Below are 24,028 nucleotides of genomic sequence, written 5' to 3' on the forward strand. Positions count from 1 at the left end.
CTAATAGGAATAAGGATATTATGACGTACGTTACGTTTACACTAAAGGAAAAAAAATATTGAGAGTAGGAACAGACATAATATTGTTGAGAGTCGTCTCCCTAAATAATTTCTTTACACAGGTTGACAATCTCTGGAATTGACAGGCAATGAACGCGGTACACCTAGATATAAATATATAATACAGTTAGTATTTTTCTTATCGGTGTATCCATTGAACAGTGTAGTATGTTCTTTTGAAGAGCCACTGTAATGCGAAGTACTCTGTGTAGATTTAAGTTGATAACGATATCATTTTTTTAACAATTTAAGTAAGTGACACCATGTTATATTTCTAAATATCCAAATTGTCTAACGATTAAAAAATGCGACGCAGACATATCTTTTACACACTTCTTTGACAGCGCAACAATCTGTATCTACTGTATCTAGTGATCAATTGAAACAAACTATCTAACACAATTTTATATTAGTGTCTTGTTTACTAATACCGTGAGAGTGATATATTCAGTTTTTGATCTTCTTTACTAGTTGGCTAAATTCGATGAGTTCAAAAGGTTCTTTGTTGCTTCGATAAGTCACCCCAGGCTTTCTTTAATTAAGTGGTCACAGTCTATTTGTAAGTCTAGATCTTTCACGTTTTACTTGCTAAATAATCATGATATAAAAATGTTTTATTTTATTGTAATAATTTTTAAGGTTATATCCGTTCATGTAATATTTAATCATAATAAAGAAGATATTAATGATTAATATAAAGGTAACAGTCACAACTGGAATCGAACCCAGGATCTCTGTCTTTCCGGGACAACTCCTTTAACTATTCGCCGTTCTTATATTATGTGTTTAGATTTATTAGTATTATCCACTTGAGTGATTTTTGGCATATTATGCCGAGTTTGTAAAACGCCTTGAGTAGGGAATGCAATCCGGGTATACCGGGATCCCGAAATACCGAGATCCCGCAAACATTTTGCGGGACTAATCTCGGTCGAAAATTTTGCGGGATCCCGCTGGACTGGCGGGATTACAGAGAAGCTTCTACAACTGCATCGTCGTCCAGTTCTTCCACATCGGCTCATTGTGAACCTCAACCATCAACAAATAAAATCACTGACCATTTTTCAAGCGAAAACAATACCGTCGAAGAGAGGGTACCACGAATGGTGTCTAAAGATGGTTTACCATTCCGAGTTTTCTGTACCTCGTCGGATTTGCAGGAGATCTTTTTAAAGCCGGGGGTTTTAACTTACCAACATCGTCTAATTCTATCAAATTAATGGTTATGAATTACAGCAAGACACTAAAAATGATGGTTATTCGAGATATTTTAAAGCTGAAAGAGAGCAACTACAGATTTACCCTCACTTACTCTGAATTACTTCGAGTCCGGTGGATTAAAAGGCACATACCTTCAATTCACTTACAATGCGCTAATGACTATTGTGCCAACCAGCGTGGAAGCTGAACGAGCTTTTTCAGCCGCTGGCTACCTTATATCCAATATCAGAAGCCGTTTATCAGATGACACAATTAAACTTTAACTTTTTTACGAAGCTATTTCCAAAATAATGTTTAACTAAACTTATGATGCTCATTGTACAAGAATATTGTTTATCGTGTGAACGTTATTATTTAAATTTAAGTTTCAGTTCAATTTCAGTTTCGGTGCCGGCAATCCGGGCGTTTATTTTATTTGTGTACATAGATTTATTTTACCCACCTCACTAGACAAAATCTGTTCCGAGGCAAGTATGTTATGTAAATTTATGTCTTATCTTATTCTTTGCCAATTTATGACTTAAACTTTACCTATGTCTAACTAAAGGTATACCTATTAATAAATCATTTAAAATGTCCCAAATAACTTGTTTTATTATTGGTATAAATTTAAAACTCTAAAAACAAGGTTGTTATATCTAAGTCCACTCTGCTGGATCCCGCAAATACCTGGATCCAGCGGGTCTAACATTGTTCAGTCCCGCAAATACCTGGATTGACATTTTCTTGCGGGATTGCATTCCCTAGCCTTGAGTGATAGCACGCCATAATATGCCATGTTGACTCGCAGAATTCGAGCATTTAGGATTTTTTTTAATACATCCTAAAAATATAAAATATAGGTGAATTTATTGGCTATATAACACTGTAATCAGCTTATACTATTGTTATTAAAATTCAAAGGTCCGATTTTTTTTAGATAAGATGAAATTTCCAATTCTAACGACAATCACTCAACTCACATTCCAGTTGTTGACACGAGCACTCGAGTGGTTAACTTCTTCTTCAATAATTAAAAATTACATTGATGGGTATAACTTACAAAAATCTTTCAAATAGAAATTAAATATTCGTTTTCGACTTGTATTAAAAGTCAACAGGTGTCCCTTAAAAATAAAACTCTGATAGGTATATCCGCGATACTGTCTTGGTTACAAATAAATTCATGTAGAACTTCGTAACCATACAAAAAAGTTTACAGCCAAAATATATGGGAATATTATTAGAGCTCAATTCTGAGATTGAAATTTGAGATCGACAAAAACGACGTAAAAAATCAGGTCGAAATGACCGAGTGGTTAGAGGCGTTGTCCCTGTAAGACAGAGATCGTGGGTGCGATCACCAGTTGTGACTTTTTATTTTCTGTGTCTTATTCTGTTTCACGTTTCGAATACATTACATATTAGTGGTGAACCTAGGTTCCATTACAGGAGAGCGAATATCAAGAACTCCTTCAATTGAAACCAATCTACATAGTTTTATGAGTGATTGCTTGAGCCAAACCGAGCTAAGCTAAGACTTTTCAGTTATATTTACTAAAAATTTACACGAAGGATTTTGCGTCAGACGACGAAGAGCAGTCGTCAATCTCGTCTTAATTGGCGTCAAGAGCGGTATAAACAACGTCACATCCGAGCCGGAGCGTTTAGATTGGTTGGTTATAATATTTTTATTTTAATTCCTTATACAACCAGAAAATTGATTGACGGTAAGAATGAATTCAGTTCAGTCATTATTTGAATTCAGGTTTTTAACTTCTAGAAAATGTTGTTCATCGTCCTTCTGGCCGTGGTCGGTTTAATGAGCTTCCTCTACCTGTTCTGGAAGTGGGAGGACACCTACTTCAGCTCGCGGGGGGTCAATAGTCCTCCAACTTCCATGCCCTTCATCGGCCACATGATGAAGGTCATTCGAAGTAAAGAGCACTTTAGAGACTGGATGTTAAGAATGTACAAGTATAGTCCTGGGGAAAGGTAAGAAAACAGAAACTGTGAAATACAAAAATAATAATTAGACACGAATAGGGTGTTCTAATAGATTTGTGATTCTGCTAGAATTAAAAGAAAATGTAAATTTTATTTAGTTATAATTTTTAAACATATTAATAAAACTATATATCAGTTTTAAAACGTTTATCTACGTAGGTACTAACATTTGAATTTCTCTCTGTTTTTAAATGTTTGTTTTTTAACTTCCTCGGATTAAAAAAATTTCATGCCAATATCCAGTTGTATTTATATATTGCATTTTTGCGTGCGGCCAACTGTTAGTTGCGAATGATATAACAAATTGCGATATCTTCTAAGATATGAAAACAATTTTTATCTACATTTTAAGCCAAATGTATCTAAAATGAGTTATTGGATAAGGATTGAAACCATATCGGTCAAAGACGCATCGTAAGTCTTTTTATGTTGCGCCTAATTTTACATTTATGATATATTCTTTTTTTTATGTATTTTTTATTTCGTTATAAAATTTTACATCTTATACCTAATATATTCTTTTCTAGGACTACTATAATATTATTTACTACTTACATACTAAAATTTGGACTTCACAACATTGAGACATAATCCACGAAAAATTGCAAGACTTTTAGCTTCCTTAACAATTACCGGGAGTTCATTGAACATTTAAAAACCTTTATAAGAAATATTGTTTTGTGTTCCTGATAAATTTGTTTTAGGAAGCCTAAAATCGTTGCAGTTTCTCGTAGGATATAAATGAACTGTACTATTAATTCTTACATTCTTTGACATATAGTCAGGTAACATTTTATTTTTTAACTTATAAATAAACACTAAGGTATTGTAAACTAATCGTTGCAAAACACTTAAGAGATTGAGTTGACGTTGCATGGTTTTTATCCTGGTGTACCTGCTACAACACAGTACTGACCTCATGCCTCTGTTCTGGATTATTTCCATTCTCTTAATTTGGGTTTTGTTACTCAGAAAGATTACACTTGTGCAGTAATTCAGATAGGGTGCTAAAGTGGTATTGTAGACTAATATCCTTGTTTTAATGTCCAATTTTCTCTTTATCCTACTGTTGTGTTCGCACAAACAGGTCTCCAAATCGTCTTAGAAGGAGTTTATAAATAAATGGTTCTTTTAAGATTAATCAGGGATTAATACTCCTTGTATTATAATGGTGACTCGATAGTCGACCTAACTAGTAGCTGGCTAATTGGAATCTGAAACAGTAAGTTTCTCTGGGAGCCTTCCCACTGGCCCTGGCGACTACTGGCCACTGGTTCCATCTTGCGGACTTCCACGCAAGCTCTATGCACTGCCATCTGTGCGTGCATCTATGAAGCTCTTACTTCCCAACACCTACTTAAGAATTTAACCTGTTAATTATAGTTAAAGATAGTGGTTAATTTTAACTTGTTATCGATTATGATTCCCAAAATATATATTTTACGACTTTATTACAAAACATAGAATTTTCTCTACTTTTTATAAATTAAATATGCATGTATTATATAAATAAAACTTCTAGGAGAAATTCTCAAATGATAGTGAAAACCATATCGAATTCATATTATTTCCTTTTTTATGGATAATAATATCAGAAGTTGCCTGTAGAGCACCAGAAATTAAGCTCACATTGCCTGATTTAAAATTTCAGCTACATTGGGGTCCGTCAATTCATGGTTCGGCTGGTCATGATCAAAGACTTGGAGCTCATGAAGCAAATTACAATCAAAGACTTTGACCACTTTACCGACCGTGTTGGATTGGTCGATGCAACCAACGATCCACTGTTTGGAAACAATCTTTTTATTCTAAAAGGTATGATTTTTTTAATTTTTTTTGAAAATTTTTCTCAAGTTTGATTTCAAATGTGCAATACGGAGTTTTCGTTGAACTGTATCACCTTTTACGTAAATATTTGTGCTTAATAATCGTGGTCAAAATAATCAACGAATCATTGTTATTTCAGCAAAAGATTATTATGTTTTTATAATGTGCACTATGGTATGTTATGATGTATCAAATAAGAACGCCATCAAAGTAACATGCAGGTTACGAACGTGGTAGCGCCTTGCTCGGTATCCTTACCTCGGCAGTCAGGCGGTCCGGCTTGCTCGCCCCGTCGGGGTGATGGCGACCGTGTCAGTTACCACGCCCGCTATTGGAGGTACTCCATTGTCATGTCGCTGTTGTGTTCGCTTTCCAAATTAATTTACTACGTCCCTGAACAACTTAACCCACTGTACTCTTCATCGCAGGTCAGAAGTGGCGAGACATGAGGGCCACCCTGAGTCCAGCTTTCACCAGTTCCAAGATGAGGGGCATGTTTGAATTGATGGTGAAGTGTGGACAGAACACTTCCGTCTTCTATTTGGAGCAGATGAAAAAGTCAGACTTCAAAAGTGAGCCCGTTACACCTATATGATAAATTATCAACGTTCTGCTTTTAATCTGTAACCAGCACTTGTAGTCTTTCGATATTAAATTATTTCAACCACTTTCAAGTAATGTTAATGATTTACCAGCTATGAACATAAAAATGTCTCATAGATTTCTGCAATTTTACCGATTATTGGCGGTTCTCTTCCAACCTTCTGAAACTAATCGGCTTATCCTATCTGTGTGTGGCCTCCGATGATAAGGAATTGCATCCATACACTTCGCATACTTTTATTCAGGGTGGAAATTGTGACGGAAACATTTTGTCTTGATGTGAATTATGTTTTGATTTCCAGAAACGGGTCTGTTAGAAGTAGAAATGAAGGACGTTTTCACCCGGTACGCCAGTGACGTGATCACCACCTCAGCCTTCGGAGTTGAGGTCGACTCACTCAAAGACGTGGACAACGTATTCTACCAGATGGGCAAAAAAGCAACAGACTTCTCAGGGGGTGCGCGGGTTCTTAAGTTCTTCTTACTATTTACGGCTCCTAAATTGATGAAGGTAAATCTATGAAAGTGCTGTACTTTGAATAGTACTGAATTGATAATAAATAACATATCTATAATGTCAAAATTATTGGTTAATGTCAAAGATATTAGAAGAACGAGATATGCTATGTTGGCGGAGTACTACCTAATTAGGGTACTTTGAATACTATCGGGACGTGTACGCACAGAAATCTGTTATATGTATTAGTGCTAACTGAAACGATACGTCCTCAGCGTAAGCGAAGGTGTGCAGTAGTATTGGTGAAAAAAACCGGCGACACTGGGCAAAACAATTCCACACAGTATGAACTGCTCATAGCACATCTCGTTCTTCTAATATCTTTGGTTAATGTAGTTATAACTTGACTTGATAACCGCATGGTGTTTTTTTAGAAATCCAAGCCAAGAAATCCCTTGGCTTTATACAGTGTAGCCAGGAGAATTATTTTGCAATCTGAGTGGGACGATTTTTAGAAGGCGGGTTGGCGAAGGGATTAGGAAGGGTTTAAAAGTAGGAAGGAAGAATCAAAGACGTGGACGGCCTCTTACACAGTTACAAGTAAGAGACATAGTTCGCTTTCATGCTGTCGATAACATCGGTGCACTGAATAATAATAATAATAATAATAATAATAATTTTTATTTCAGCTGGACAGAGCGGTGTGTGCAATGCTCTGCCTGCCATAAAAGCTTACATTCACGTTAATACATAAACATAAAATGAACAAAGAAATAAATAAAAATAAAAATAATAAATAAAAAATAAAAAATCAATACATTGATGTGCACATTAGGACTTTATGGTGGCTTGAGTGAAATTCTCCATCTCTGGTGTAGAGGCGCTCCCTGCCACTGGGCAACAGCCTGGACAAGAGTGTTGTCCGATCTCTGGTAGCGCTGACTCGTCCCGGCTATTCTGTGGCGCATCAAAGCAGCGAACCCATGCACCCTTCCTTCGGTGAACATCTGTGAGGCGCTGCATCGCCAGGGGAGGCCAAATAGGGCTCTGTATGCGTGGTTGTACTGTACTCGGAGTGTGTTCATGACGCCTTGTGTGTATGTCGTCCATAGTTCGCTAGTGTAGAAGCTCATACAATATGTTTGGAAAAGTTGCTTCTTCACCGGAGGACTGCATTTGTTGAATCTCCTGGCAAGCATGTTAGCTCGCACACTTGTAATGTTTTCGCCTTTTCACCATTTTCTTTTATTTTTATTTGTTTAAAACAATATAAAATTTTCTTCTCTCTTGGCTATGACCGATATTTAATCTTTTCTCTAAGGCTTTGCATATGTGTTCGCAGGGATGGAAAATTCCTCCCCTACAACACATAAGCCTCCATGAAAATTGGACCCTTTTCTTTGATATCTACAGAAAGCTACTTAAAGCTCTCTTGTACTATATATCTTCATAGACATATGTACTCAACTAATTAATACGTTATTTACGAACTTGAACGCAAATATTTCCGTATTTATATTGTAATTAAATTCCATCAAACGTTGTGTAATTTTTTTGATTTATGATATAGGATTTTAATTACCTTCATTTTTGTGGTAACCCCCTTGGTTCTGATCGAGGTGTTGAGTTTCACAATTTAATTGGTCTTTCCATTGCAAACCTAGACTTAAATGAATTCCCTGAATGAGCTAACTTTCCTAATGTAATTATTCTGATTCCCTGCACCCTAACAAAGTCGTAGTTAAACGCTGATAAAAGATATTATACATGTTTATTTAGACAGGTAATTAAATATAACTCAAATGGTTAGTTGTTAGTAAATTTGATTTTGGTAAACTCTTGGGTCTGTTTGGCGCCTCTCCTTTTTGATTCTGCTGCTATAAGGTACATGTAAAGATTGATTTAGTAGGTTAATGTAATTAGTTAATTGCATATTTGACGAACTCGGAATAGCCCATTTGCTGGCATAATTTGGCTCCAAATCCTCCTGCAAGTAAACGAGATGATCGTGAGTCAACAAGAAATTTGCACAATCCTTTGACACGGCTCTTTGATTGATACCTAAGTTATCGCGTCCCAAAAAGCCTTCCACGTCATCATGTACTGCATTCAAGTTTCCCCTCGAGTCCCGATACCCCCAAATTCCGACCCCTCCTTGGACTACAATTTACTTAGGGCGAACCGGTTTCGTCCTATATACAATCATATACTCACGGTTGGTGTGGACTTACGGGTCGTGAATCCTCATTCCACGTCTAAAAGAAAATGCGAGGGTGGTCTATAAGACCTAAAATGCAAGCTGTATGCAGGTCCGCATTCTCCAGTAAACAGTACATACGAATAAATATATGTATACATACAGTTTGGGAAAGGTTTATAACTCGCAATACGAGGCTATCTACCTCGCATTCCGAGCTCGGATCTCGCGCCAAGAACTCTGCGAAGCTCTAGGTCTGGTAACCGAATATATACGTACTAATAAGGTGATACTAATAAATACTAGTAGAATAAGGTCATATTTGATAGTTTGTTTTGGAGAGCTATCGAACTCCAGGCTTTTGTTTGTTTGGTTTTGACGTTTTTATTTAAGAGAATCGCCATCTCTATTGGATTTGGTTAATGGTCTTGTTATAGGAGCGACCACTGCCTCCTATTGATGAACTGTATTTGTTTTAAATTTTTCCTCCAGGTTTCAACATTAATTTTGTTCATCCTATCCCGTGATTTTCCAATTGTTTCAAGTAGTTGATTGCCACATTAGAGAGTACTCGACTCTCAAATGTCTCAGGCGACTGATGGGGTTCTGTATGAGCACCCAATCAGTAAAATTCAAATGTTTCGTATAATTATTCGATATAATCCTACTAACCCGTGATTTTTCAATTGTCGATTGTGAATGATAGGTATTTGAGAGCACGCATCTTCCAGCTGTTTCAGGTAATTAATAAAAATCTATGCGACTATCTAATCAATGATATTTAAATGTTTCATGTAATTTTTTGATATAAATCTGGCTAACCCGTGATTTTTCAATTGTCGTTTGTGATTGATAAGTATTTGAGAACACGCATCTTCCAGCTGTTTCGGGTAATTAATAAAATCCTTTGTGACTAACTAATTATGGCCAAGGTCGTTTTCAAACTATGCGGTTGACCCAATTCTCCAGTGATCCTTTGTTTTGTAAACAAATAATATAAACATCTCCTGACACACTAACCTAAATGTGAGATTTGTTTATTTTAAAATTCCTTAGAAGTCATTTGTGCCTCTTTACTTTTATTGTGCACTATCAATTAAAATATTTTTAAATCCTTTATTGAAGTTAAACTATTTATTTCATTTCCCGAATTTAGTAAACTTACTAGGTTTAATTGAAGAATAAATATACATATATAAGTACACATATCTCGATTATCAAAATATGTCAACTAAGAGTACATATATTAATAAATAAATATAAAATATATGATTCTACATGGTCTTGAATATTAATAAATACATATTTTCTTTTTCAATAATATAGATATGTCCTCGGGTAGGTATTAAAAATCGCTACCATTTCGATGTTTCGATTAATAAATAAAATACATATATATAATTACGTTACTCATATATATATTCTTTATATACAATATTTTATTTTATATTTATAAATATATATACAAATATACAATATACATATATTAATGTGTAATTCTTTGTTTTGTTGTTTTAATTTAATATTCAATTGATATACTTCCACTTCACAGCCCTTCTGTGTCTCCTGGGACCTGAAAATTATTTATAAAAGGAAAACTCACCCACGTCAAGGTATTTCCGGTCGGGTAGTACACAACAACCTTGATGAAGAAATCCTACCTGATTAATTGTATTTTTCAACTAATTTCAAAATAAATCTTTTCGACTATTTATTCCTATTTAATATTTTATTCTCGCTTGAATCGTATAAATTAGCTGATATTTAATTTTTCTTCCGAACGAAATCCTAATCCAGAAAACCCGTTGATTTAATAACACCTTTCTAGTTTAGGCTTTTGAATGATAGCTGTTTCAAATTCTTTTTCGAAATGATAGACTGATGATTAAAATTCCGGTTAAAACGACAAACACTCTTAACACTGTCGCTATACGCACGATGGATTTTAATTGAACAATTTATTAATTCTAAATTTCTTTTTATATAAATTGATAAGAAAATTTATTCCAAATTGTGCAAACTTTTAATTTACTCGACTATTAATAAATTAAATTTTTTCTAACTGTTAATTTTAGAACAAAGATTTAAACGTTTATTATTATCGAATCCTTTTTTTTTGTTTTTGTGTTTCTTTTAACCTAAGATGAAGTATTTATTACTATTATTATTATTTTTTAACCAAATTGACGTTAAATTATAATCTATTTTTAAATATCAATACGCGATCACGTTCACTTTAGATTAACGATAGCAAACTCTTAAATTTAATTTGAATGTTTTCACTTTGAATGAAATAATTATTTTTAAATTTTTAATTAATTCACAATTCACTTTTTGCACTTCACTTAACACTTTTAAGCACTGAGTTTAAATTATATTTATTTTCACTGTTTAACCAAATTAAACTGATTTAACAAAACTTCACTGGTGGGGTTTTCAGAATTTAGAAACTGAATTTAAGACTTTTTACAAAACTTTCTAAGTCCAGGGACTTGTTCAGAATTTAACACTTAGATTATTTCACTAGAATTTTACCAATAGACGTAGTACTGCCATGTAACAACTTTTCAAACCCTCGGCGCGACTGTCTCCTGACTGATGTGTTCCATCTTTTATACCCCTCTCAGGTTCCAAAAGACGTATCTGAATTTCTCTTGATGCTTAATTCTATCTCCTATCAACTCGTAAATCCAAACACCCCTTCCATCAATATCGATTGTCCTTCCATAAGATGTTCTGCTTTCCGGCTCTGGGCGGTAGTTAGTTTTTATCTCACAAATCTAAGTCGATAGGGTCCGAATCGGGTAAGTCTGTGTTAATCGCCCAAGCTCCCTTTGTCCTCTGTTCATACAAAAATGTAGTTAAAATCTCATGATTTTGCGTTCCTTTTTTTTCTCAATTCGCGATAGGTCCGTCCTCAATAACATATATATAGATCTCAATTTTATGCATCTCGTGCGAAATTGTTTAAATCCATGCTGAAATCTTTACTACGCATTTTTGAATTTCGATTCGTCTGAATTCTACTCAATTTTATTGTCCCTTATATGGGCTTTTCCATTTTCACCAGTACTTTCTCTCTTAATGCCGCAGATTTGAATTTTTCCTTATCTTCTTGGATTTTCTTTTATCCGCGACGTTTTCTTGCACAATTTCTTCTTGATTCTTATGTCATTTCTCATAACTCTTATAATTACTCATTTTCCAAGTCGTATTTATTAATTTCACGGATAAATTCGAATTGTATCGCTTTTCTCCACATGGATCATTTCCTATCTCCGTTCTTTACCCTTCCTTTTATCTTTTCTTCACTTTTCCCGATGTGTGTGGTCTCCTGGGAAATTTCATACTTCATTTATTATTAATTAATATATAGTTTTCCACACTTCTATGGGAGATATACCTAATTTGACTCTGGGATATCTGTCACTTTTATTGCCTGATCCAATCTCCGCCCCATCCTCCATCCCTCACTTACAAGATTTCACATAAATTATATGTCTGGACACCTGTTTACGTTTAAAATTTTGGTACTAGACTCGTAAATTTAATTTAATTTCAAACCTATTAATTTTAATCTCTTTTGACTAATCTAAATACTTCCATAAGGTCCACGTTAAAGTTAATCGCTTTTCTAATCGTTTATTACCTTAACGTAAATAAAAATCATGTTCGGATTTTGATTGTTTATCCTTCAAAATATACATGAGACCGCCAACCTTTTATCTTGTTTCGATCCCTCCGTAATATTGGGTAACTCTAATATATATCTAACCTAATAATCATGAAAATGTCTACTTTTCCTGAATCTAATCTATCGATATATGTTTAGTTTTACTGTCTTCTTCTGATACTCGATTTTCACGTCCCTAGGACCTTCGTAGCAGCTAAAATCTCTGTATTTTCCTTCCATTCGGTCGCCGCACTTTTCTAAAATGTCTATTTTTTTTGCGAGATTTTCATTCAAGATTGATTTACCAATATGTCCGTTTCATCTTAAATTGATAACGATTAATTTCCATTGTTTCCAACACTCACTCCTCTCTTTAGTACGATTTTTATCGAACATGACACCCTCCTTCTATCATAAATAATTGTACTACAGTTGAAAATTCTGCCAGTGATTTTCCTTCGCTTTTCCCGTCCTTTTTTATACTATCACGTTTATAATTTTTTCATTGCATTTTTGTGTGTGCGCTTTACAACTTGTAAAACTTCCAAGCACCCGATTTCAATGGTTCGATACCCCATAAACGTCTCATTTATTGTAAACAATTCCAGGAGTTTGTCACCTTGAAAGTCGATGTTGACCCTAAAGTGCGTTCACCTCTAATTTCTGTGGGAAAGAAGAAGCCATTAATTATCTTTTTTATTGCCCGATCCAAAGTTTATTCCTTTGTCCGTCGTAGACACACCTCCCTCCGCTCACTGATTGGTTACTCAAAATTTTATAGCTCTTTGTTCAGATCTATTGGTTGACAAAATTCAATATTTATTTATAGGCCTAGGAAAAGGGGAAGTACCAGTCGTCCTAGACGATTTTACGACCTCTCTGCTTAAGTCCCGGAACCTTGATTTAATTTCAACTATTACAGGTGTCTACTGCAAGCAAGCTGGATCAATTCTTTCTCCGCCAGATGTCGTTAGCATGTCCGTTTTCATAAATAATTTGCATATTTTCTTGCAGCTATGGTTTATCTGTTTTTCTTTCACTGTGATTTAAAGCCTTTCATCACACACTCAGTACTCTTCTTTGACGTTCTATGTCTTTTTTATCATTTAGGTCATCGGTGATGACATGCCCCAAATATTTGATTTCGCTGCAAATTGTCAGGTTGGCCCCGCCGAGACATATGGGTGGAATGACAGTGGGACCAGTATTTGCTTTAAATATCAGCAGGGATGACTTTTTAGCATTGTACATCAGCCCATGACTATCAACGTAAGCTTCGCATATTGCCAGAAGTTTTCTCATCGCTCTTATCGATGGAGCTAGTATGACCATGTCGTCTGCATAGCTAATATTGTTCATACATACCCCGGCAATATGGCATCCGATTCTTGTCGTATTTAGTGTTTTACTAAGTTCATCCATATACACGTTGAAAAGCGCTGGGGACATTGAGCCTCCTTGTCTAACGCCGCACTTTAATTTGGCTGCTTCTGATAGGCTTTCATTCCATCTGACAAAGTTTTCCTGTTGGTTGTACCATGTTCTCAATATATTAACAATTTGTGGTGGAACTTGTCGTTCGGTCAGTTTTTTCCACAACGCATTATGACAAACCCTGTCAAAGGCTTTGCTTAAGTCTAGGAAGCATGCGTACACCGTTGTTTTTCTGGCTTTATAGTATTCGATTGTTTGTTTCATGCTATATATGGCCGTATCAGTAGAGCATCCAGCTTTGAAGCCCATTTGAGAGTCCTCTGTATTGAGCTTGCCTTCCGTTAAATTTAAGATGACCTTTTCGAAGATTCTTGCAATAATAATAACATAGCATTTATATACTTAGCGCAGTTTTGTGTTGTTTCACTTCAAGTGCGCTTAACTATAATAAACTTAAAAATAAAATTTCCTATTGTGTTCCTTTAAAAAAAATTTAATAACATAATATGAAATAAAGAATAAACGGTTTACACAAAAGCAGAGAATAAAATTTAACAATAACAGTGCTATTTTAGTAGAGGACAACAATAAAAGACAATAACTGAAGTAACAAGTATACGTATATATATTCATAAAAATCAAAAAACAAAAAAAAAACATACCAAAACAAATAGTAATGTCTTAAAACTTCAGGATTTTGTTTCACTCAGCAAACATTTTTGGCGTATATTAAGAATTGTTGGGTTGTTGGTTATTTCAAAAAATTTGAAGAATTAATCAAACTTAAAAGATAAAAATCAAGTTTTGTGAAAGTTCGGTTATTATTTTACCATGGGTCAGTTGTTTATCACAACAGAAAATACAACAGAACTTGAACTGTACTTTAACAAAACTTGAAAATCAACTTTGAAATTTTATGAGTTCTTCAAATTCCGTCAACTGGCCCCAAGAAATTAGGCAGTTTGTTGACAAACCGTAATGAAAATAAAATGTTTTATTTCAGTACCTTAACATTTCTCTATTAGACAAGAACGTCCAGGAATTCTTCAGGAACTTGGTGGCCGATGCGATGGAAGGAAGAGAAAAAAACAACATAGTCAGACATGATATGATTCATCTGCTCATGGAGGCTAAGAAAGGAATGCTGAAACACGATGAATCGAGTAAACAAGACAACAAGGAGGCTGGATTCGCCACTGTGGAGGAGTCTGCAGTAGGGAAGCAGACAGTTAAGAGGAGTAAGGATGGTTCAAAATGTTTCTTAATTTACACTCCAAGACATAATTAGTAATTTATTTATTATTATTATTATATTTAGCTGCAATAAATAATAATAATTATTATTATTATTTAGAAGTTAGAAGTTTTCGATGACGGTATCGCAATTGTAATCCAATGAAATCTAAGAATTAGAAATATTTCGATGGATCAGTCAAGGTTGTGTTCTCCACTGTTTGCAGGTGTAATGATAGTTGCGCTACTATAGCACAGAAGACTCCAATAGTATAAGAGCTCCCGTTAGATATCTCTGTTATATAGGCTTACTCTTCCTAGGTTAAAACCAAAGAGAAATATAAAAGATTACTCTGAATACGATAAAGGTCTCCAGGCAGTCCTCTTAGTTACAGTATATAATACTTTGTACTATTATTTACTTACTATTTATTTACTTTATACTTATATAATTGAATAATTGATTGTAGTCTTCGATAGAAGACAAAGTTTGTTGGAAAGAAAAGACGGAGTTATTATTGGCATATCCTCGAGGTCATCACACAAAACAGTAGTAGATAGTTTTTTTAATGTTTTTGATAATCATCAAAATATTTTATTTTGCTGATCATTAACTTACTTACTATATTTCACCGGTGTCTATCAGTTTAATACGCATAAACTAGCTAAAAAATGAAATTAAAAACTGACCATTTTTATTTCAACGTTTACAGAATGGACTGACGATGAGCTAGCAGCCCAGGCTCTGCTATTCTACATCGCAGGCTTTGAGACCTCAGCAGTTCTCTTGTCTTTCTTGGCACACGAGCTGACGGTCCACTCAGACATCCAGCAGAGACTGCAGGGGGAGATCGACGAAGTGGCCAGCAACAATGGGGACAAACTCAACTACAATGATCTTCAGGGGATGAAGTACATGGACATGGTTGTGTCAGGTTAGCCAAAAAATGAACATTAACCATTTAACCCCCACCCTAGAAGTTGTTGTCGTTATGTTGAAAATATTTTCGCATAAAATTTGATTCCAGATAAATTGACTGTTTTTGAACGTATTTAAATAGTATATTAAAGTATAAGTGGATAAACAGGTCTTTAAAACACGCGCGATTTTTCGAGCACGACGGCGTAGCCGAGTGCTCGAAATAAAGCAAGTGTTTTAAAGACCAGTTATCCACGAATACTTTAAGCCATTTTTTTTATTGGTACACTTTGAAAACATAAATATTGATATTATTATTAAAAATTTTGTAAATAAGAACTATTAATGAATTCGTGATGTGACATCACAATATCTTGTTGTCATGGAAATGAAAAACACAAACATTAATTTGCAATCTGTCACATAAGATTAATAGTTGACATCACAGTTTTTACTAGTTATTGTGTGTTGTAAAATGAGTTCTAACATTCATAATTTAAATACCAAAGCAGAATCGCGGTTAATACCTGAAAAATCCAAAGACGTTTATAAAAAAGAATATGAAAGGTTCATAACATGGATGGAGGAGCAAAACGTAGTAGATGTAGATGAACGAGTTGTGCTTGCTTACCTTCAGAAAATGTCGGAACAGTACAAAGCATCGACTATGTGGGCCATACATTCGAAATTGCAATGTCTGTTGAGGATAAATAAAGGGGTTGATTTAAAATCATTTGTGAAAGTGCATGCATTCATGAAGGCAATTAGCAAGGATGACGTTGCTAAGAAGGCGTATGTATTCAAAGAAGATGATTTGCGGAAGTTTTTCACGGAAGCACCGGACATTACGTACTTATTTTTGAAGGTGGTAGCCATTTGCGGAATCATTTGCTCTTGCAGAAGATGTGAATTGTGCGATTTACGCTTATATGATATCAAAGAAGAAGGAAGTGTATTGCTCGACGTTTTACTGTTGGCGACAGTGGTGCAATTAATTATGTGCGTTTGATGAAGCAATATTTATCATTGCGACCCCAAAATGTAAGTACAGACAGGGTTTTCTTACGGTATGATAAGGGTAAGTGCACCAATCAAGTGGTTGGTATTAACACATTTGGATCATGCCCCTTACAAATCGCACGCTATCTTAAATTAAACGATCCTGAGAAATATACAGGACATGCGTTTCGACGTACATCCGCTACCATTATGGCAAATAGTGGCATGACAATTGATCAAATCCAACGACAAGTATGATGGAAATCGGCAGCTGTGGCGACTGGTTACGTGGAAGAGAGCATTAGCAATAAGAAGAATGTTTCAAGCATTATTGGAACTGCCATTAATGGAAGTGCAGCCTCATTGACTTCCGAGAATACTATTAATTTGAACAGCATTTCCCCCGATTTAAAAAACGGAGGTATTAATATTTCAAATAATACGAACTGCTCTTTTCACATCCATTTAAATAATTAGAATGTAAACGATGTAAAAAAGAATGTAAACTTTGAATAAAATTTTTGAAACATTTGTAATGTTTTATTTGACGTTTAAAATATTCCTGTCAGATTTATAGTTAAAAGTTGACATTTAGACTTCACATTTTGTTTATTTGTTGATGTTGCCATGGTAACTTTAAAAAACGCGCGTTCCATAAAGTGCGATTTAAACGCGCTAGAGCGTACTTTTAATGAGTAAAAAGGGCACCAATAGAAAAAAAATATATAACTGTTCTTAAAAATAAATAAAAGAATCCTCCATATTTTTATATTACTACATGCGAAAGTAAAACATATTAAAGTTTTGAACACAAACAATGACAACATAAACAAAAAGTTTTAAATACCGATGGTTTTAATCGTGTAAACTGTAATACGGAACTCTAGTCTCGTTTTTTTTTTCAATAATATAAAATCATCAAATATATTTTTGACCGTTATATTTATTTTTAATACGAGACTGGACTTAATAATTTTTAAAGTTAAAATTTTTGAGTCGTTTGCGGTTTTCTGTGTGACATCACAAGTCACAAAAAGCCTAAGTTATATTCAATTCTTTATTGCAGTATCGAGAGTTAAGACGTTTTTTATTTTTATGCTTTACCGCTTTTAATATTGAAGAAGGTGAAAGGTCACCATCTAATCACAACTGTTATTGTATTCTTCTTAAGTGCAAAAATAAATTTGTTACAGCATTTGATAAAACCAGATATAGGTATCTTTTAGCTGAGTAGTTTTTTGTAAATGTGTGTTCCTCTTTATGTATTAACTGAGTTCTGTAATTAAACTGTTCTCACGTAAATGAAAACATCTTTAAAAACTTGTATTAGATACATTTCATAACTTAATGTTAGGGATCCAAGCCAATTTCTGACAAACAATATCTTCAATCTTAGATATTGGGAGATCAATATCACAAGAAATGAACCATTCATATTATATTGACAAATAAAACGTGAAGTTTTCACAGCTAATATTTGATTGATTAATAAATATTGATTAATATTTTCAGAAACCCTTCGCTTTTGGCCGCCTGTAATTAACCTAAACAGAATTTGCGTGAAAACGTACACTCTTCCACCACCAAATAAGTCAAAGAAGCAATCATTCCAAGTAAGAAATGAAACAAGTTTATTCATTGTAATAACGTATTTTGATATTTCGATTGATTAAAATAGAAATGTTCACAAAAATTCAAAAGTAACATTGTAATCAGCACTATTTGATGCTATTTAACAGGGTATTTCAAATGAAAGGTCATTGAAAAGAAAACCGAATCACACACAATTTGTTAAACGCTGCTTCTAGGTCAATTTCTACTGCCTCAAATTGCGATTAAACAATGAAAATTCTATTTTAAAAATGCAAATTGTTTGGTCTCGGTTATCGCTCAAAGAAGAAGATTTTTAAAGTCTACTACCAAAGCCCTCTTTCCCAGTAAAATTTTTGTTTATTAATAATTTTATAATCACATTTCTCAGGTAAATGTCGGTGAGGGTGTTATATTCCCCGTCTACGCAATACACCACGACCCACAATACTACAAGAACCCGGAAACTTTCGATCCGGAGAGATTCTCCGATGAGAACAGGGGAGACATCAAGCCATTCTCGTACTTGCCATTTGGAATCGGTCCCAGAAATTGCATCGGTAGGTTGAACAATTCATCACCTAAAGTTTGCGTCAAATCGAATTTCCCAGTCCCAGTCTCAGTCCAAGCTTATTCATAGAAATTATCTGATTTTATATATTTCAGGTTCTCGTTTCGCCCTCCTGGAAATCAAGTCCGTGATTTTCCATCTCCTCCGTAACTTCGACTTTGTGAAGGTCTCGCGCACCCAGGACCCGCTTCAGCTCAAGCTTGACACTTTCGCCTTGCAAGCGAGCAACGGCTTCTGGATTGGTCTGAAGCCCAGAAATTAATGCGTGACACAATAACATCAATATCTTATGTCACAACTATTTGTAACTGAATAAACATTAATTTATTCGACCACAACAGCACAAGTTTTATTTTGTTATTATCATGGTGATTATTACATTATGAAGTATGATATAAATAATAATTCTATTTCTGGCGTTGTTGGTTGTTTTACTATCCATATTTACTGCCTTACAAAAAAACTTGTCGATTGACGATTAAACTGTGTATGTGAAAACATAAGTAATAAAGAAACTGACGCAAATAGTTGATGGAAAGATATACAGGGTGTTAAGGGACGTACTTCCCTTACTTTAACTAGTAGTACGAGAGCCCACGACCAAAATTTTTGTCTCATAGCAATACGGCCAAAACCGCATCAAATCGATAGATACGATTATCCTGAACTTGAAAATACCAATATCAGACATTTTCCGCGTAGCGTTTGATCTGACCGAATTTTCAAAATTGTCAAAGAATTTTACCGAACTGCATCATAGCAATATTAGGCCAGTCAATAAAGGTTCAAAATGAGGCTAACCCAAGCATTAATTCCCCCGTCGATGAAATTTTTGCAGTCACGTGGAGTATCATTTAGGGATGACGAATGACAAGAGATCCAACAAAATATTTAACGGGAAGTTAGTTATTTTTAGCAAAAACTGAAAAAAAATTATAACTCTCGCTGGAAAAGTATTTCTTTCGAGAACTCTTCACATATTGCTAGTATTAATTAATATCCACCTGATTAAATAGAAATCCAACAATATTTTTGTAGGGAAAGTGTTTTTTTTAAAAGAGATTTGTTTTTTAATTCTATTGTTACCGGGAAAATTACCCCCTCCAATTTTTGATCACGGAGTGTCTTTATATTGGTGTTTGCTTTATTTAATCAAGAGATCCAACATTTTTTTCTTTTGGAACATGCTTTTTTGATATCAGTCAAAAATATCGCTCCGGAAAAATCACCCGTCCAATTTTTTTACGCCAAGTTGATGGGATAGCTATGTAAAAACGATTTCTGGAAAGATCCAACAAAATTTTGAACGGCAACCTATTTTTTAAAATTAATTTCGAACGCACGCTCATTTCGCGTGATTTTTTGATGAACGGGAGCCCGCGGGGTAAGGGGAGGGGTGGGGCTAGTCGCACGGGGGGATAGCGAGCCGTTCGGCGCGGGATATAGCTGCCCGCGGGGTAAGGGGAGGGGTAGGGCTAGTTCCATTCGGGACTACGCTACGCGTTTGACGGCCGCTTCTAGAGTCTGTGTAAAATTAACAAAGGGCAAATTGCATGGTTTATTGACAACGCTTCGTATATCTGCTTTCGATTCGAGCTTTTAAAACCACAATTCCTTATGGATTAAGAAATCCAATATGGACTTTTTGTAAATTCCATTTTTATTCGAAAAAGAATCTGAACTCATCAATTTTATCAATAAATTGATTACACTTTTCAAAAAACTTTTTTTACATACATAGTTACATTGAAAAGAAAAAAAACATGACAATACTTCTATTAAAATCGAAAATAAAGTTGGCAGTTAATAAGTTAATAATTAATAACACAATTCTGAAACGAATTGATATTTGCCCTGAAACCGGGTAAAAACCATAAAAAAATGTTGCTTTATGATAAGGGTTGGCACATTCAACGATAATTAAAATACATTTTTATTAATAATTTAATTCATAACAAAACATAACACACTTTGGTAAATTTGATTTGATTTGGTAAAATTTGGTAAATTTGGAATTCCGCTTCACGGTAAATATGGAATGTTTATTTGAATTGATACTTGAATTTAGTTATATTATTACTAAAAGTCACTCTTAATGTTAAGGAAAACCTAAAAAAATATACACTTCAAATTTTTATTTCGTTTTAATTATTTCACATATACGATAATACACCGGTCGTCAACCAAAATCATAACGCCATATTACATTTGTTCGCGAGATTTCAAAGCAACTACAAAGTAATATGACATTTGCTGGAAATACCAACCAGACAAAATAAATCTGAATCCTAGTAAAAAAGCGAAAGTATCTCCTATATTCTTCTCCCTTCCAATTATTGCAATACGCCTAGAAACAAAACGATGTTTACGTTATTGTTCCTATAAGTATGTTTTTTATGTACCTGCCTACTTGTAGACGTAAAACGAGATCAGTTGACTGTCGAATTGTGTGTGATGATAACAAGTAATATGTTTTGATTTCTGTATTTTTGTACTGAATTGTATGCCACTCAATTTCAGACTTTCAATCAGTTTTTATTTGGCGCATGGATTTAAAATTACCATTGAGGTAAGTACCTGCAAACATTAAAATAAATAAATATAATATATATTTATTTCAAGCTGATTCCAGGTGAACGGGTCGGATATACAAAAGTGGGATAATAATAATGTAGTTCTTATAATTGCTTTAAGAACGTATCTCATTGCCCCTAAAATAATATATTTTACCTACTTTTTGTAGTAAATATGAAGATAGTTTTACGAAGAAAGATAATAATAATTTAATTCTGGGATTCAGTTTGCCAGCAAAAAATTTCTATGCAAAAAAAAAGAAAAATCGAGTGGGACTTTTTATTTTTGGTATTGTTTAATGATGTTTGTCGTTTTTTATAGGAAAAAGCAACATATTGAATAGCCAAGATGTCTTCCAGAAAAAGGATCGAACTTTGGTGTTACTTTTCTGAAGTAGATGGAGGGATGCATTGCTCCACAATTTAGAAATGGGAGTTAAAAAATAAACATCCGACTATTCCTCTCCAGGTCCAGCGCCCTGCGCCTTCCGTTTCCTTTGCGGCACCCATCTCAACGATTTTATTAGTGACTTGTAAAATTACTTTTTATTTTTGTTCGTAAAATAACATATTTATTATAAAGTTTGTAATATGTTTATTTTGTGGAACGACATATTGTTTTTTACTAAAGTTACTCCAAAGCTCTCCTCGCTTTAAGAACTCTGTGCTATAAAGTGTAAAGCTTACAAATACAGGTTTTCTAAGTAAAGTTATAAATGTACTTCTGCAATGTACAAAATAAATCCCTATATTTGATATTTTTTGTGTGTTTATTTAAAATGTTTTTTTAAAAACGAACACATTTATGTGAATGCGAAAAAATGGTTCATTATTGCTTTCTTTAAGTTTCCTAAATGTGAGCAATCTAGGTACAAAACCAAAATGAAGTGTCGAATCAAGGAATTAAATGAATGAATTCGATGAATTAGTTCACTTGACCAGGTGAATAAGAATGAATTGATTCATTATTGTGAATGAATCTGCCCATGTCTAGTACTAACCGAAGCCACCGCGTGGAAAGGCTCGGTCATTAGTCCGCCGTTTCCCATAGTCAAGCCCATTATTCGATCCCCTCCCATATGTTTTCTTAAATACATTGGCATCAATATTTTAAATTATGACAATAGTAGTGAAAATGATTTGCAAAGTGAACAACCATCTTCTTCAAAAAAATCCAAGTTTGTAGCGTAATTATTTCATCCGAATTAATTCAACAAACTTTTTTTGAAACACAGATTTTTTTTTATATTAACAGCTAATTTAATTTTTTTCCTCGCAATTAACACATTATGTGGGACATGTTATTTGTTTTATCTAGATTCTAGATAGTATGAAAATATTTCTTATGATCTTATTGTGAAAAAAATGTGTATTTTAAAATGTAGTTCTATTTCTATATTTTTTCTATCTTCTGTTTCTATAATAACAAAAATAATATCAACCTTTGTACCTTATTTTATTGTATTTTTGTTTTATTTTTTGGTCAGTTAGTAAATGATCTCTAATTTTAGTTTCGCAGAGTAATGTTTTTAAGGTGTAAAACTTTTTTTCATATTATAATAGATTTTTATTCAACAATAAAACGTTAAAAATAAGAACTGATCCCAATTGTTGTCATTGTATTGTAGTTACCTATAATGTCTTATAATTAATATTATTATTCCACACTAACTACACCCATTTAATTTTCTGTCACATAAATAGGCAGTTGTCAAAATAATGAATTGGTTAAAATAACATTATATTATGCAAGTATTTTAAAATTAAAATTGATATTATAGAAGCTTTACGTCTCTTTCATTGGTTTTAACAACGCTTTCGGAAATGCCTGTTTGTGTTGCTTTTTATTGAGAATTTGAGAATTATGAAACAACCTCATTTACAATGCCACAATAATTTAAAAATATATATTGAGTTTGTTTATATTGCAATTCGCATATAAACCACTAGTAATATTTAATTTAATTCTATGGTTACTATAAAACACTTTTACAGTAATAGAAAAAGATTTTGTTTAAAACATTCATTCTTCCATTGAGGTATAATATTCAATGCATTTTTCACATTTTCGGACAACCAAACACAAAAAACATCAAATCGGCTTCCCACCCCTCCCCAAGTCCCCACCGCGGCTTACTCGGCGGGCAGCGGTCAGCTATGCGCCGAACGGCTCGCTTGCCCCCCGTGCGACTAGCCCCACCCCTCCCCTTACCCAGCGGGCTCCCGTTCATCCAAAAATCACGCGAAATGAGCGTGCGTTCGAAATTAATTTAAAAAAATAGGTTGCCGTTCAAAATTTTGTTGGATCTTTGCAGAAATAGTTTTTACATAGCTATCCCATCAACTTGGCGTAAAAAAATTGGACGGGTGATTTTTCCGGAGCGATATTTTTGACTGATATCAAAAAAGCAAGTTCCAAAAGAAAAAAATGTTGGATCTCTTGATTAAATAAAGCAAACACCAATATAAAGACACTCCGTGATCAAAAATTGGAGGGGGTAATTTTCCCGGTAACAATAGAATTAAAAAACAAATCTCTTTTAAAAAAAACACTTTCCCTACAAAAATATTGTTGGATTTCTATTTAATCAGGTGGATATTAATTAATACTAGCAATATGTGAAGAGTTCTCGAAAGAAATACTTTTCCAGCGAGAGTTATAATTTTTTTTCAGTTTTTGCTAAAA

At 34.0% G+C, this 24,028-nt stretch overlaps 1 protein-coding gene across 4 annotated transcripts; it reads left to right on the top strand.

The window, feature by feature from the left end:
- The first annotated feature begins 205 nt into the window (after positions 1–205).
- LOC149410497 (cytochrome P450 9e2-like) lies at positions 206–19,141 on the top strand. 4 transcript variants are annotated; one of them, XM_089647965.1, is made up of 11 exons: positions 206–310; positions 2,712–2,934; positions 3,043–3,254; positions 4,918–5,081; positions 5,522–5,665; positions 5,999–6,207; positions 14,461–14,695; positions 15,404–15,625; positions 18,121–18,221; positions 18,590–18,758; positions 18,865–19,141. In XM_089647965.1, the coding sequence occupies exons 3-11, from the start codon at positions 3,046–3,048 to the stop codon at positions 19,029–19,031; spliced, it is 1,620 nt and encodes a 539-aa protein (XP_089504091.1). In that variant the 5' UTR covers positions 206–310; positions 2,712–2,934; positions 3,043–3,045; the 3' UTR covers positions 19,032–19,141. The 4 variants fall into 4 exon arrangements, with proteins under 4 accessions (XP_089504091.1, XP_089504094.1, XP_089504092.1 ...); XM_089647966.1 differs by having other exon boundaries at positions 219–310; positions 2,688–2,934; XM_089647967.1 differs by lacking the exon at positions 206–310 and adding an exon at positions 408–618.
- The last annotated feature ends 4,887 nt before the right edge of the window (positions 19,142–24,028 follow it).

The sequence above is a fragment of the Hesperophylax consimilis genome, chromosome 27 (genome assembly GCF_061612785.1).
Source record: "Hesperophylax consimilis isolate HC1 chromosome 27, BYU_Hcon_1.0, whole genome shotgun sequence".
Taxonomy (NCBI): Eukaryota; Metazoa; Arthropoda; class Insecta; order Trichoptera; family Limnephilidae; genus Hesperophylax; species Hesperophylax consimilis.